Raw genomic sequence first — 16,885 nt, 5'->3', positions numbered from 1 at the left:
GTTCTAAAGAATAAAACTCATACCCTTGAATAAAATATTATTGGTTTGATTTTACCTTGGAACCTTAAGTGGGTGTCATCCTGCACTGTCTCTGTCCTGCTCTGTGTGTGTCATGTCTCACTCTGCTGTGAGGTATCTAGTTAAAGTGAAAATGCCAAAAGAGAGAGACGTGAAAGGCGAATCTGTCGGAAGAAATACTTCTCTTGACCATTTATACGGTTGTCTTTGTCATATCTCTGCTTGCATGCACAACATTGGGCTTTGTCTCAGTGATAAATGCAACTTTTGAAAGGAGGAATCAAACGAGTTATGCAGAGAATTTAGAAAGACAACTTGGCACTCGCTGATCCAAAGTACTCATGCAAGTTATGCAACTAACAGACGTCCTATAGGAAGAGGCTAAAAATATGGCCACATTTTTCAGCTTTAACCTCCTGAAGTTGCACTACATAAGTTTGATTAAATCAGGGCGTCAGCGCTATTTACTTTATATAAGGCAAAAAAAAGCATTAGGGTTTTGGGTTTATTGCACAAGGTGAAAAGGAAGGAAATGCTATTAAAAAAACATAAAAACTGAAATGTCATATTTTTCATAGACTATATTTGCATGACACTACCAGATGCACAGACCTCATTATCCTTATTTAAATCAAAATGAAGTGGCAAAATCACTATTTGCTAACATAGAAGTGGTTTTTTGTCTAATCAGAAACTGATACTGATGCCAGGAACAGTGATTTTTTGCTTGATTGCAGAGGACTAGTGTGATTTTGCAACATGTTAAGGATAATTTTAAACATTTAAACATAAACAGACACATAATCAGCCTTATGACACATTCTTTCCAACATACACACCTCCACGCACGCAAACGATGTCTCAAAATAAAGGGGGAAAGATTAAGGGTAAGCTAATCTATAAAGATGTGTTTTCCATGTAGAGCTTTATAGGTCTGTTAATACTATATCACTGGAATCCAGTGAAGGGATGCAAGAATAGGTGTGATATGTGAACGCTGGCTAGTTTTTGTTAGCGGCTTTGTGCTGCGTCCTGCACTAACTGGAGGACAGAGAGATGCACATGAAAAGTGAGTTACAATAACCAAGGTGGGGGAAAATTGAAGTGTGTACTAAAAGTTTCAGATGACTGAATAACAGTAAAGGTTTGCTTTTGCTATATTTCTGAGGTGAAATGGAGGTTTAGGAAGCATCGTAGCCTGCAAATGGAAGATGTTATATTCCTTAAATGCACAACAATAATAGCTGAAAGTTAAGGAAGAAAAAGGAGATGCAAAACCAAGTGAAACAAAATGCTGAAGGTCTCAGAGTAGAGAACAATGACAGGTAAAGTCTGATAAGAGGAAAGAACAAAGTACAAGAGGTAGAGCGTGCAGACGTGACAATGGCTTGATGCATTTTCAAGAGTCTCAACTTGATGACGCACTCAAATATTCATGCTTCCTCTCAACGAAACAAAAACCCCGACAGCTGCCAGCTCGAGTGGCCCGCATGCACCCCTTAAAGAGGATTCGGTCATTTTTTTGAGTCATGATTGTTTTTATGTTTCAGACTGGAGGACAAACATTATAAAATCATAAAATAAAATATAGACAAATGATCAAAAGGTTCTTTTTTTCCCCTTTTGCTTCGTGGTGTAGTCGAAACAAGCAGCCCTAAAGCTTGAAACATATCCAGCTTCACTGAATCTAGTCTGCTGCAGACTGCACTGAATGTTTCCACCTGTTTCATCAGCATTATTTTAGTTGGCAGTTGACTCCACTGTATTGTAATGACAAACATGGGCTCTATTTGCATTTGCCTAATTAGTTACCGGCTGTAGTGAGAGGGATAATTGATTGCAGGGCAATATGGTTGATTTGCAACTCAACCAAGCTAATAATTTGTTATTGATTGAAGCATTAGTGAGGAAAACACTACAGAGATATGTAACCAAGCCAAAGTGCTGCAGAAAGTTGATGCTCTCAGTTTTTAATCTACTTTAATAACATTACACTCCGCTAAGCTAACATCGTAAGGAGTGCGGGGTTGGGAGATGATGAACTGCTGGTTTCAGCGCCGCACTGTAGACTCATATGTTATAACTGGAAGAGATTACATTTACTGGGGAAGCAGGAGTGTCTCTGTGTGTGTGCATTTGGAAACATCCGCGTGTAAGTCTGCCAAAGTCTGTTTGCATAAGACGTAATTCAGAAGAAGCGAGAGTAATGCGCTGAAATGCATCACATGTGCAGTAAACATGCCAGGATGTCAGGTGTATTCAAGGATCAAAGTTGTGCAAACATTTTCTTTCTTTTTTAAAAAAATCCAGCACTGAAGCATCTGAAAGTCGCAGATTTTAAATGAACTCGTTACTGCTTCGCTAACTGCTGGAACCTTGTGCCTCATTGAACAGTCCACAATTTGGTTCAATTTTCCTGTTTTAATCAGCCATCAAATGAACTTTAGAGGTTTAATTGCACATTTTAAATAATTATCTCAAGGGTCAGGGGTACCTCTTTAAGAAGCTAGATTTTCCCCGCTCTGAGTCTTTCTAACCTCTAACTCTATTCATTTATTTCCTGCATTTCACTCAGCTTTCTAGCTCATCTTTCCAGCCACCCTCTATTTGTCTGGTTCTTTTTTTTTTCAGCCCACAATGATGTCCTTTCTATCAAAATGTTTTTCCTTTGCACCGTTTTTTTCAGTCTCTTTCGGTTTTCCTGTGCTTCATTCAGGAACGCCCTCAGGAATAGAAAGTCTGCGAGGAAAAAAAAGATTTTGAAGTGACTCAGAGAGAGCTTCGTTTCTTTGAAGCCAGGTGTAGAAATGTTGCATTGAGGTGCTGAAGTCATTTCTTCTCTTCTCCAGCTGTATCCCGGAGGCCCAGCTTGACAGCTAGAGGAGAGGTCATCACCATGACTGCGTCCTCACAGGACTCCGCCCCCTCGTCTATGGCTGGCCTCTTCCTACTCCTTCTCCTCCCGGCTGTTTTCACGCAGAACTCCGCTGTCCCAACGACCCCGACCCCATCCTCGTTGGACCCCCTGACCCATCCGGAGTGCACAAAGAAAGAACACCCAAAGGTTTCCATCAGAGGTCAGTGATCACCTCCAACCGCACATTTTGTATCAGTCAGTGCTGTACTTGCAGTGCTGCTTCTACATGGACACATTTTGCTGGGACAATGCAGTTTGTAGCTTTTGTAAAATTAGCATTTTCATTCAGCTTCCCGGTAATTTGATATCTTGCTTTTTCTTCTGTGACAGCTTATTTTCAAATTTCAGATTTATTACCATTTCCTTTTTTAACAAAAGAATTTGAAATAAGGGAAACATGAAAGGATAGGCTGTGAAAGCAGTCAAGTGTCGAGCTGCTGCTGCTGACTTATTTGGAGTCAAAAAAAGAGAAAAAAACACCATGCTTCACTTTAGTGTCAGCTCCAGCTTTATTCAGACATAGTGGGTACATTTTTTTTTAGATGAGGGACACTCTGCTCTGAGCAATCATGCTGAAGTCCATCTTACTGTACTGCTGTCAACTTGTCGATAATCTATATTGACTCATCTTAAATGTACACATGGGAGAAAAAAAAGGCCGATCCAGTTGAAATCTATTGAGCTATTCATCATGCACATCCCCTAAAGGTGAGGTGAGGGGTGCATATAATCCCTGAGGAAAAGCAGTTGATGTAAAGATGTAATGGAAAATAATAAAACTTGCCGTATTTGGTGTCAAGGTTAAGGTACACGAGCATTCAGAGAAACTAAAGCTTTTTCCTAATTCCTAACCTTTGAGCTATGAAGCTTTACATACTAACATGGTGAATTTTATTATCTTTACTCATATGATTGGAGCTGAATTGGTTCCTTCAAGCTGTAAAAACTTAACATTTTAAGTTAGATTTATACAGTGTGCAAAAATCATGGCATTGTATTGAAAAAATAAAAGGTGTGTTGTGCAGCTCTCTTCGTGCCCTTTCATCTAATATGTTACTCTATGGTTCCTTGAACTTTGACCTTGGGCGCTAACAATAACAGTCAAGGTCAAGTAGAGGATCCATAAAAATTTTAAATAAAACGTTTTTATAGATTTTCACTTTTGGTGTGACCTTGACTTTGATCTGATTTTCACTCAAATTAAATCAGCTCGAGCTGGTATTGATGTCTACCATCACACAAAATTTGAAAACGATATGTTGAAAACTGCGGATGCTAGACTGACAAACACAAGCGACTGCGTACCATTTTTCCTTGGTCACAGCTTCTGCTTGCATGTTAATCCTGAACACTTTTCTCAGTGTTGCCATGAGGTTCCTTTGCAGTTATAGGGAATTAGCATCTGAAGTAGAGTCAGACACAGCATGCATCCAGCGTTACAGTCTGATGTATGCAAGTGTGGGAACAAATGAGTCTTTATCTTTTATGCTTATGGTTTGAAATCTCCAATAACATTGATTCCACAAGCTTAAAGTTCAGTGTGGCAAACTGTTGCTGTCAAGTTAAGGGGGACAGTGTGGCCCCAGGGAATTTTATGTCAGCTATTTTTCATATCTGGAACCCTATTTGCCACTTTTCAATTTTCATAAATGTATCTTTGTGCCATCTGTAAATAGAACCTCACAGTTTGGCGAGGTCAAAAGGCATCTATAAAGGAGCAGAAAGCAAAACGGGCCAAGATTAAAATGATAGTGTGGAATAATGGCGCCCGCTATCTTGCCCGTTCATCTGTACAGTGGGCCAAGAAACGAGGTGTTCCTCACTGCGTGAAATGGAACAGAACAGTTTGGAGCGCAGAATCAAAGGTAAACACACACAAAATTGCTGTGTTTATTTTTGAATAGGGCTGTTTGTGTTTCATCTGCCAAGAGTGGTGAGTAGGATTGGAAAGCCCAAAAAAAATTGCTGGTGGGGATCGAGGACAGAAAGATTGGAGAGGTGGCCTGAAGGAGTTATGAAATGCTCTCAGCCCCCTCCAAAGGATGCATCCGTCTTTTTGGTTTTTCTTTTTTGGAGTGTGCCGTTTTCTAACAAGACTGTTTATGTGCTTGTGTCCAGCTTATCAATGCTGCAGACCTGAACTCTATGGTTCTGAAGATTGACGTAAAGACCTGTGTGCCATTTGGTCCTTTATGCTGAACTTTCTGTGTCAGGGCAGTTTTAAGTTTGAAAACTAGAGCCTCCATTCTATTGGATTTCCAATCTATAGAAATCAAGAAATGGCTTTTTTCATTCCCCCACAAAACCAGACTCACACTATCTATATGCAAGGGCTTTTTCCCTGTCCTGCTTCACCCACCCGGCCTCCAGATGTCCAGATTAGCCTGGGCCCCGCCAGTGCTTCACTTCAAAGGCGTGCCACTTGAGAATGGCTCTCATGGCAGGGAGCTGCAGGGCTGTTGGCCTGTCAAAGCAAGCAGAGCGGGGCATTATGTGAAGGCAGCCTTACAGAAAGGCCTGCACAATGAAATTGCCAGCAAGAACCTGAGATTAGCCTCTGTGATTGATGAGTGTTTTATTGTAGCTTGCTGAAGCGCTGCATCAGTCACCTGAAGGAGACCAGCCAGTCTTTGCTATGGGCATGCACAAGTGTGTGCTCGTGCTGTACAAGTGTATGCATCTACAGGGAGTGCAGAATTATTAGGCAAGTTGTATTTTTGAGGAATAATTTTATTATTGAACAACAACCATGTTCTCAATGAACCCAAAAAACTCATTAATATCAAAGCTGAATGTTTTTGGAAGTAGTTTTTAGTTTGTTTTTAGTTTTAGCTATTTTAGGGGGATATCTGTGTGTGCAGGTGACTATTACTGTGCATAATTATTAGGCAACTTAACAAAAAACAAATATATACCCATTTCAATTATTTATTTTTACCAGTGAAACCAATATAACATCTCCACATTCACAAATATACATTTCTGACATTCAAAAACAAAACAAAAACAAATCAGCGACCAATATAGCCACCTTTCTTTGCAAGGACACTCAAAAGCCTGCCATCCATGGATTCTGTCAGTGTTTTGATCTGTTCACCATCAACATTGCGTGCAGCAGCAACCACAGCCTCCCAGACACTGTTCAGAGAGGTGTACTGTTTTCCCTCCTTGTAAATCTCACATTTGATGATGGACCACAGGTTCTCAATGGGGTTCAGATCAGGTGAACAAGGTGGCCATGTCATTAGTTTTTCTTCTTTTATACCCTTTCTTGCCAGCCACGCTGTGGAGTACTTGGACGCGTGTGATGGAGCATTGTCCTGCATGAAAATCATGTTTTTCTTGAAGGATGCAGACTTCTTCCTGTACCACTGCTTGAAGAAGGTGTCTTCCAGAAACTGGCAGTAGGACTGGGAGTTGAGCTCGACTCCATCCTCAACCCGAAAAGGCCCCACAAGCTCATCTTTGATGATACCAGCCCAAACCAGTACTCCACCTCCACCTTGCTGCGTCTGAGTCGGACTGGAGCTCTCTGCCCTTTACCAATCCAGCCACGGGCCCATCCATCTGGCCCATCAAGACTCACTCTCATTTCATCAGTCCATAAAACCTTAGAAAAACCAGTCTTGAGATATTTCTTGGCCCAGTCTTGACGTTTCAGCTTGTGTGTCTTGTTCAGTGGTGGTCGTCTTTCAGCCTTTCTTACCTTGGCCATGTCTCTAAGTATTGCACACCTTGTGCTTTTGGGCACTCCAGTGATGTTGCAGCTCTGAAATATGGCCAAACTGGTGGCAAGTGGCATCTTGGCAGCTGCACGCTTGACTTTTCTCAGTTCATGGGCAGTTATTTTGCGCCTTGGTTTTTCCACACGCTTCTTGCGACCCTGTTGACTATTTTGAATGAAACGCTTGATTGTTCGCTGATCACGCTTCAGAAGCTTTGCAATTTTGAGACTGCTGCATCCCTCTGCAAGATATCTCACTATTTTTGACTTTTCTGAGCCTGTCAAGTCCTTCTTTTGACCCATTTTGCCAAAGGAAAGGACGTTGCCTAATAATTATGCACACCTGATATAGGGTGTTGATGTCATTAGACCACATCCCTTCTCATTACAGAGATGCACATCACCTAATATGCTTAATTGGTAGTAGGCTTTCGAGCCTATACAGCTTGGAGTAAGACAACATGCATGAAGAGGATGATGTGGACAAAATACTCATTTGCCTAATAATTCTGCACTCCCTGTATACTGACAAGTATTTATAGATATAGGTGTGTTTTTCTTGTGTTTTGACTTCCTATCTAAATGAGTTTTAGATTTTCTATGTGCAGTCCAGTGACATTTTATCCTGGCAGCGCCGGTAGAAGGCATCGCATGTCCTCCGGTCCTCCAGCTCTGGTTCCTCCGACCATAAACCTCCGTGGTATCCAATATTCATGTTTGTCATTGGCTATAAAATATTCTGTATTGTCTCTCTGCCCAAACAAACAAAACAGCAGTCTCTGTGTATCACACTGCACTCATCATTTTTCTCCATATGAAAAGGTTAGATGGAGTTACTTAAAGTCAAGGATAAAAGGTCATCTCATCATATTCATTTATAAAGGACTAATGTTGACTTTCACTGTATGCACTTACCTTGGTTACCTGTTCAAACAGCATCAGCTCAAAACTATTAAATGATGTTTTCACGATTCTTGTAATTGTTCTTAATGATTCTTTGTGTTTTGTTGTTGTCGTTCTGTCTGCTGCTGATTGTCTTCTTGTGGATATGTCTTGTTCTTGCTCTCTCTTGTAAATGAGATTACAAGGGATTACAGGAGATTTTAGTGAGACTGAGTTAAAAAACAAAAACAAAAAGACAATTTATATAAATAAGTCCATCAACTCGAGCGTGTTATGTGAATTTAAGACCAGCTGTATTCTGTATACTTGGAGGAGTAGCGGGACACTCATACTGATAAGAAACATCTCTTAATAAATAGATGTACTTGCAAAGAAATCTTAGTATCTGGTAGATATGAAGAGAATTATCCTTGTTTATAGCCACTAAATCATTTTTACAGCTGCTTTATTTTAGCTTAGTTTGGTTGTGACAGCTGTGATCACAAAGAAGAAATCAATTTTTAAAAAGAAGTTGAGCACACATGCGGCGGTTGCGATGTCGGGGGAATGTACTATAAACACAGAAGATGCAGGAGACAGTAGACAAACTTCCACCGAGGTTTAGTATCAAACCTCGTGACCCACTTTAGTTTGGTCTCAACAGCATGGTATTTCTACCATCCGCTTGGACCCACCACAAACACACTGCTGCATGTTTGTATCCCTGCTGTTCCAGAAGATGTGCCAGAAGAGTTGTTTTTTTTTTTTAGCCACACCACAGATCAGTGCAGAAATACAGCATCGGAATCACGTAACCTCCACCCACAGGCACACACTGTATGAGCCGCCAGCTCGTGATTTAGATGGATGATACTCCCTGAGAGCATGAGACTGCAGGTCTGATAAGAGCACGGGATAGGGGGCAGCAACTGGAACGCTCCGAATCTCTATATGGAATCTGCTTAAAGAATTTATAGAGATGTTATAGTTTATGTTATTAGGCTCAAAGAACTGTTCTAGGAGCTTATGAAAAGGGTCAACCTGGTTTGTGAGACGGATACCTGGGCTGTTCCTTCATCACACCAAGTGCAGCACCAGTATCCATCAAAGCAACACAATGTTTCGCCAGGGACTATGTGCAGAAAACTAATGCTTTATAATAAGACCTTTTTTCTCCGGTCCCACTACGTCCGTCGCAGAGAGTAGGAGGTTGTTTGTCTGATAGATTCGATTTCTTGACAGAGTGGGACCTCTGCTCGACTCAAATCACCGTAATGTTCCTCTAACAATAGAAAGAAAAACAGAAAACAGCCGACGTTGCTGCTAATTTTCTATTTGATACCTTGCAAATCTCGCCTCCTGAATTTGCTTTTTATATCTCTTATCCCCAGATTGCCTGCACTGTTCTATCCATCATCGCACTCCCCACCTCCCTCATTTATTCTTCTCCTTTTCCCTCTCTCCGAGCTCCTCCTCTTAGACTCTTTTTTTCTCCAACTTTCTGTTCCCATCACTTTTTACTCTTTTTTTCTCTCTCTCTATAATAGGCAGAAAATGCATTGCGCATCTTGTATCTCTTTCATTGTCTGGGTAATGGTGCTGTCGATGAGCTGTCGTCTCGCCATCCGAAGGGCTCTTGAGGAGCACGAATGATGCTACTTTGAGCCACAATGGTTCACTTAAAAAAAAAAGTGCTCACCCTGAATTTATTTATATATATATATATATATATATATATATATATATATATATATATATATATATATATGTATATATGTATATATATATATATGTGTGTGTGTGTATATATATGTGTGTGTGTGTATATATATGTGTGTGTGTGTATATATATATATATAAAAAAAAAACAACACCCAGCACGCCCCTGCGGGCGGTTTATCCTTCAAGCTCGGGTCCTCTACCAGAGGCCTGGGAGCTTGAGGGTCCTGCGCAGTATCTTAGCTGTTCCCAGGACTGCGCTCTTCTGGACAGAGATCTCCGATGTTGTTCCCGGGATCTGCTGGAGCCACTCGCCTAGCTTGGGAGTCACCGCACCTAGTGCTCCGATTACCACGGGGACCACCGTTACCTTCACCCTCCACATCCTCTCGAGCTCTTCTCTGAGCCCTTGGTATTTCTCCAGCTTCTCGTGTTCCTTCTTCCTGATATTGCTGTCATTCGGAACCGCTACATCGATCACTACGGCCGTCTTCTTCTGTTTGTCTACCACCACTATGTCCGGTTGGTTAGCCACCACCATTTTGTCCGTCTGTATCTGGAAGTCCCACAGGATCTTAGCTCGGTCATTCTCCACCACCCTTGGGGGCATCTCCCATTTTGACCTCGGGACTTCCAGGTTATACTCGGCACAGATGTTCCTGTACACTATGCCGGCCACTTGGTTATGGCGTTCCATGTATGCCTTGCCTGCTAGCATCTTGCACCCTGCTGTTATGTGCTGGATTGTCTCTGGGGCATCTTTACACAGCCTGCACCTGGGGTCTTGCCTGGTGTGATAGACCCCAGCCTCTATGGATCTTGTGCTCAGAGCTTGTTCTTGTGCTGCCATGATTAGTGCCTCTGTGCTGTCTTTCAGTCCAGCTTTGTCCAGCCACTGGTAGGATTTCTGGATATCAGCCACCTCCTCTATCTGCCGGTGGTACATACCGTGCAGGGGCCTGTCCTTCCATGATGGTTCCTCGTCTCCCTCCTCTTTCTTGGGTTTCTGCTGCCTGAGGTATTCACTGAGCACTCGGTCAGTTGGGGCCATCTTGCCAATGTATTCTTGGATGTTCGTTGTCTCATCCTGGACTGTGGTGCTGACACTCACCAGTCCCCGGCCCCCTTCCTTCTGCTTAGCATACAGCCTCAGGGTGCTGGACTTGGGGTGAAACCCTCCATGCATGGTAAGGAGCTTTCTTGTCTTTATGTCAGTGGCTTCTATCTCCTCCTTTGGCCAGCCTATTACCCCAGCAGGGTACCTGATCACGGGCAGGGCGTACGTGTTGATGGCCCGGATCTTGTTCTTACCATTCAGCTGACTCCTCAGGACTTGCCTGACCCTCTGCAGGTACTTGGTGGTTGCAGCTTTTCTAGCGGCCTCTTCATGGTTCCCATTTGCCTGCGGGATCCCCAGGTACTTGTAACTGTCCTCTATGTCTGCAATGTTGCCTTCTGGTAGTTCAATCCCCTCAGTTCTGACTACCTTCCCTCTCTTTGTTACCATCCGACTACACTTCTCCAGTCCGAACGACATTCCAATGTCATTGCTGTATAGCCTGGTAGTGTGGATCAGTGAATTGATGTCTCGTTCACTCTTGGCATACAGCTTGATGTCATCCATGTACAGGAGGTGGCTGACAACTGCTCCGTTCCGTAGTCGGTATCCGTAGCCAGTCTTGTTAATGATCTCACTGAGGGGGTTCAGGCCTATGCAGAACAGCAGTGGGGACAGAGCATCTCCTTGGTAGATCCCGCACTTGATGGTGACTTGTGCTATGGGCTTGGAGTTGGCCTCTAGTGTTGTACGCCACATCCCCATTGAGTTCCTGATGAAGGCTCTTAGGGTCCCATTGATCTTGTACAATTCTAGGCATTCCAGTATCCAGCTGTGGGGCATTGAGTCATAGGCCTTCTTGTAATCAATCCAGGCAGTGCACAGGTTGGTCAGTCTGGTCTTGCAGTCTCGGCTGATTGTTCTGTCTACCAGTAGCTGGTGTTTTGCGCCTCTGGTATTCTTGCCAATTCCTTTCTGTGTCCCGCTCATGTATTGACCCATGTGCCTGTTCATCTTAGCCGATATGATGCCTGACAGGAGCTTCCATGTAGTACTGAGGCAGGTTATTGGTCGGTAGTTGGAGGGGACCGGTCCCTTCTTGGGGTCCTTGGGGATCAGGACCGTCCGGCCTTCAGTTAGCCATTCCGGGTGTCTCTCGTTAACTAGCAGCTGGTTCATCTGTGCTGCCAGACGCTCGTGGAGTGCAGTCAGCTTCTTTAGCCAGTAGGCGTGAACCATGTTGGGCCCTGGTGCTGTCCAAATCTTCATACTGGAGACCCTTTCTTGGATATCTGCCACTGTGATGGTTACTGGACCCTGTTCAGGGAGGTCGCTGTGGTCTGTCCTCAGATCCTCTAGCCACTGAGCATTGCCGTTATGGGTTGCATCCTTCTCCCATATGCTCTTCCAGTATTGCTCCGTCTCCAGCCTTGGTGGTGCTGTTCTCTTATTGTTCCCTTGCCACTGAGAGTACACCTTTGCTGGTTCTGTGGAGAACAGCTGGTTTATTCTCCTGCCTTCTATCTCTCTGGTGTACCTCCTCAAGCGGCTGGCCAAGGCTGTGAGTCTTTGCTTGGCAGTTTCCAAGGCCTCAGGTATGGACAGCTTGCTGTATTTCTTAGGCACCTTATTTGTCGCACCTTTCTGCAACTCCGTTAGTTGGCTAACCTCCCTCCGTGCTACTTTGATCTTGCCCTCTAGCCTCCTTCTCCATGGAGGGTACTGCCCCTTGTCGCTGTTCAACTTGTAGCCAAGCATCTCACTGATCACTGCTGCCGTATTGTAGATCAGCTTGTTAGTGTCGGTAATCGTGGTTGTAGGTATTGCCCGTAGTGCTGCATTAACATCATCTAGCAGACCTTCTGAGGGTACTTCACGTAAGCTTGGTAACCGGCTACGGGGGATCCAGGTTTCAAGCTTGGCCATGATCCTATTTTTCAGGTCAGTTCCTCTCGCACTCAACGATCCTTCTCCTATCGCACTTGGGGCTATGTACCCAATCTCGGGTGGGGGTGATGATATCGCCCCCCTGACCTGGCGTCCTGACTCCTCCTTGCCGTAGCATTTGTGTTGTACCTCATCAATCTCTAGCTGTGAGAGCAGTCCCTTCTTTCGAATGTTGGAACACTGAGCTACTAGTTGTTTCGCCGTCATTGTGGATGTTGGGTATCGAAGAATCCATAGGTCCCTCATCCTATTCATGTAGCCCCTTCCGCCGGGGTTACTTGCGTAGTAGCATTCCAACAACGCCCTGTTTTCGTCTCTCTCCCACCGATGCCTTCTTGTTCCAGTAGCCCACTTTTCGTCAGGGTGCCCTGGTTCCTCAACACCTGATATATATATATATATATATATATATATATATATATATATATATATATATATATATATATATATATATATATATATATTAGGGGTGGGTTTTTATAATCGATTCATCGATTAAAATCGATTCTGGCTTGGATAACGTAAAATCGATTAATTAAAATCCTGAATCGATTTTTTTAATATAAATTTATTTTGCCCGAAATGCCAGAATCTCTGGTGACATCTCACAAAATTTCAAGAACCACCAAACAGTTAAGACAGTAAATGAGAGCAGGTACACGGATTCTGCACATAGACTTAAACACACAGCGCGACCTGCGGATCAGAATCAGTTAGATGTCGCCTTTCTCACGGTCGGGGCTGAAAGCCGACAGCTCGCTGATTCTGATCTGTCGGCGGGTCCACGCTTTGTGTTCACGCGCTTTATGAGCCGATTCTAAAGCTGTTAGTTTGATCTCTCTCCAAACAATATTGACCGAACCAGCAGCAAAAGAAGATCCAAACGCTTCACATAAACATCGTCATGAATTCACTCTGACTTTTACTGTTTTGCTTCCACCGCGATGCACAGCTCTCTATCTCTCTCTCTCTCTGTACTTCAAAAACAGTTTCCCTTTCTTCATTATTCGCTTGCTTGTTACGCACAAGTCTACTGTTGTTTACAGCGCTGTCAGCCGCTGTTTTTCCCCTTTTACATTCTTCCGAAAAGAAAACCTCATTTCTGCTGTTCAATACTGAACAAATTTAAACTTTTTAAAATTATTCAAAATGCAAAACGCTTAACCGTGTCTCTAATAAAACCGCTGTAACTTCAGAGGTAATGTTCATATGTTGATTAATGGTTTTCTTTCGTTTTTGATGTACTGCAGAATATTTTTATAAAATCCCAGGCCAGGAAAATCACCTTCATGTTTTTCTGTGTTTTATCTTCAGCTACTTTGACACAAAGGCATCTGCTGTGAGGCTTACACCAGCTTCCTTTTTATTGATACAAAAATATGTAAATGTACTGATCTGAATTATAATATTTCTGACTGTCAAAATTTCCCAGATTTAAATCGAATCGAATTAAATCGAATTAAATCGAATCGTGGATCGAATCGATTCGGGACCTTGTGAATCGGAATTGAATCGATTCTAGAAATCAGTGACGATACCCAGCCCTAATATATATATATATATATATATGTGTATATGTGTATATATATATGTGTATATGTGTATATGTATATATATGTGTATATATATATATATATATGTATATATGTGTATATGTATATATATGTGTATATATATATATGTGTATATATATGTGTGTGTTTATATATATGTATATATATATATACACACACATATATATACACATATATATATATACACATATATATATGTGTATATGTGTATATGTATATATATATGTGTATATGTGTATATGTATATATATATGTGTATATATATGTGTATATATATATGTATATATATATATATATATATATATATATATGTATATATATGTATATATGTGTATATGTATATATATATGTATGTATGTATATGTATGTATATTTCATGTGGCATTCATATTTCACTCGCACCAGTCTCTGTTCCCCCAAACTCATTCACTGTGATTTCAGTGCATAGGTGTGTTTGCAGCTGTCAGTCAAGCAGCTGAATGAAGCTTGGATTAGCGTGCTGCTGAGGCGAGCGGCGCCTCCCTCACTAATGGCATGTCAGGATATCTGATGCCCAAAAGATTGCAATAGAAAACAGAGAATAGAAAACATTTAAAGGCTTTACCGCCACTTTCACCGAAAAAGCGGAAAGCAGCAGGAAAACTGCTTCCTTTGCCTGTCTGTATCCATGCCTCCTGTCTCCTCATGCTATAACCCCTTTCAGACTTGTGCTTTAATCTGTAAGAGCACTGATAATTTTCAGCCTCTTGCGTTGCAGTACAGTGTTGTAAAAGCTACAGTAGTGCGACAGCAATTTCAACCTGCCCTCCCACCTTTAGATGCTACAGGAAGCTGAACAACTTCAACTCTCCAGTCAGCATCAATTACACTCTGTATAAACCACATGAAAAGTTATACGGCGATGTTTTGGCCCTCTCGGTCTACATTAGTGGGAAGCCGGGTTCTTTAATTTATCTTGCATGTAATGGTGAAAACAATTAAAAGATCCAGCAGGCTGACACATTCTGCACGGATCTACAGCATAAAAAAGGAGCACTTAAAAAGGACGTATATATAGTACAGACTTTATTCTGTGGGCTGACATTTTGCCAAGTGGCCTCTTTAGAGTTTTGGTACTTGGAAAGAATTTGAAAAAATTGTTGGAGAACCCCTGCCCTCACAATGGTCATTTATAAAGGTACTGACATAAACATCTATCCAGCTGATGCATGCCCACAGAAACCCAGGAACAGTCTTCATCATTGACAGTATTATTCCCTCAACTCAGTGCTGCAGCAGCACTACTCCGACCTTTGTGCTAAAATATTGCATGAACATGTGAGCGCTATCCCGAACAGTTCTGTCATGTTCGAATGAAGCAGTTGCAGAACATTTACATGGCAGATAGCTGCAGTTAATACCCAAAAGCTATTACTTTAACAAATGGATAAAGCCAACAGTTTAAGCGACATCCTGTGTGAATGCTCTTGTGTCGCTCCTGATTTTTAAGGAGAAAAGAAAATAGTGTTTGCACACTCAATTACAGTACAGCTACAAAAAAAGGGCAAATGATCAAATCAGATTGAAGTAGGTTTGAAACCTTGCCTCTTTGAGGTCCAGTGAATTTCTGCATGCTGTTATTCATTTTGCAGACCCCTTTTTCTTTTTTTCTTTCTTCTTTTTTTTGTTACCTCTGTTGACTCTCTTATCCTGTGCCAGTCTCAAATATAGCACAGAAAGTGTACAGACTCTCTTTTGCTGGTTATCGCGCCTACGTCTGCCTCTTTCACACTCTGTTTTTGAGAAACATTGCTCACATTTCTGTCAGTTTTATAACACATTTGGAGCACAGCGGACTTGTCAGTAGCTGTGGATGTTGCCTCACCATTGGTTTTGTGAAAGGCAGACAGACATCTTTACCGGTCACTGACTGAGAGGCTATTAGCCTCCTGGCCCCAGCACCATTCCTCCTGTGGCTGCTCAGTCCCCGCTCTCTCCAGGCTCTTTCTCTGTTCTGCCCATAACCTGCAGACCCTTCTATCTGAGTTCAGTCAAGTGGGAGGAGGGAAGGGAAGGAAGGCGCATGAAGGGACAGAGGGAGAGTTGTGCTCCACTGAGGCACAACAGCCTCTCTCAAACTATCACCCCCTGCAAGTCAGCCACAGTGAAAATCAAAAGTTCTAATAGGAGAGATAGTGAAGAACAGGACAAGCAGGATGGGGTGGAGACTGGCATGCAAGGGAAGCTGAAAAGTGATATGAAGAAGACCCAACAAAACGTATTTCAAGGGATTTCGGCCTGATAAGGCTGACTTGTGAAGCGATCTGGAGCTGCAGGGAGACATTAACTCCTTCAGTGCCGAGCAAGAGCAGATAATGTGTGGAAATGTGACATTTCCAATGCCGCTCTTACAATGTGCTTTGTGTAAATAGATTCTGCATGTAAATTTACATAGAGCAGGACTGATTTATTCACAGTAGGTTTTCACAATTGTCAGCATTGCAAAATATATCCCGAATACTATACTGTGTGTAATTGAGACTGGAGGTAATGCTTCATTCACAGAATCACCTGCCAGATGGCTGCAAGTCGTCATGTGGCCTGCTTCGTTAACAATATTGGCTCAACCCCACTGCCCTGAAGATAACCATTTTTTAATATTGCCTCCTTTCGCTCGGTCTTATTCCCATTAGCAACACATTGTGTTTCCGAGATTCTCCCTCACCACCGCCAACCCCGCGTCTACCCACCCCCCTTACCCCCGCTGCCCGAAGGAAGATGATAGACAGCTACCTTTAGTATAATATTTGTCATTCATAGCTCATTAAACAGTGCAGCGCTTGAGGGAGGGAAATCAACAACATGCCTGATTATAACAGTGATGATAAAAAATGTGACACAGTGAGCGATTTTATCAGGTGAGCCGTTGCAGGCGCACCGACGGTGAAAAAGCCAAAGTGAAGAACTGCAAGTTCACTGAAATACACAGGACTTCTCATTTCAATTCCATATGTCAGTATGGAATATATATATTCTTAATGCTTATTTGCTGATTAGATTGTTCTTAT

At 42.4% G+C, this 16,885-nt stretch overlaps 1 protein-coding gene across 3 annotated transcripts in view; it reads left to right on the top strand.

The window, feature by feature from the left end:
• Nucleotides 1-16,885, top strand: part of sema5ba (sema domain, seven thrombospondin repeats (type 1 and type 1-like), transmembrane domain (TM) and short cytoplasmic domain, (semaphorin) 5Ba) — a 200,121-nt gene that overhangs the window by 79,546 nt on the left and 103,690 nt on the right. For all 3 annotated transcript variants that reach the window (XM_085435174.1, XM_085435173.1, XM_085435172.1), the window contains exon 3: nt 2,868-3,095. In XM_085435174.1, coding sequence (XP_085291300.1) covers nt 2,915-3,095 — 181 coding nt within the window. In that variant the 5' untranslated portion in view covers nt 2,868-2,914. The remainder of the gene's footprint in view (nt 1-2,867; nt 3,096-16,885) is intronic.

Source organism: Copadichromis virginalis, linkage group LG16, assembly GCF_057382275.1.
Source record: "Copadichromis virginalis isolate Kocher_CV1m ecotype Utaka linkage group LG16, C_Virginalis_male_GT1.1, whole genome shotgun sequence".
Lineage (NCBI taxonomy): Eukaryota > Metazoa > Chordata > Actinopteri > Cichliformes > Cichlidae > Copadichromis > Copadichromis virginalis.
This window is presented reverse-complemented; position numbering and strand designations above follow the sequence as displayed.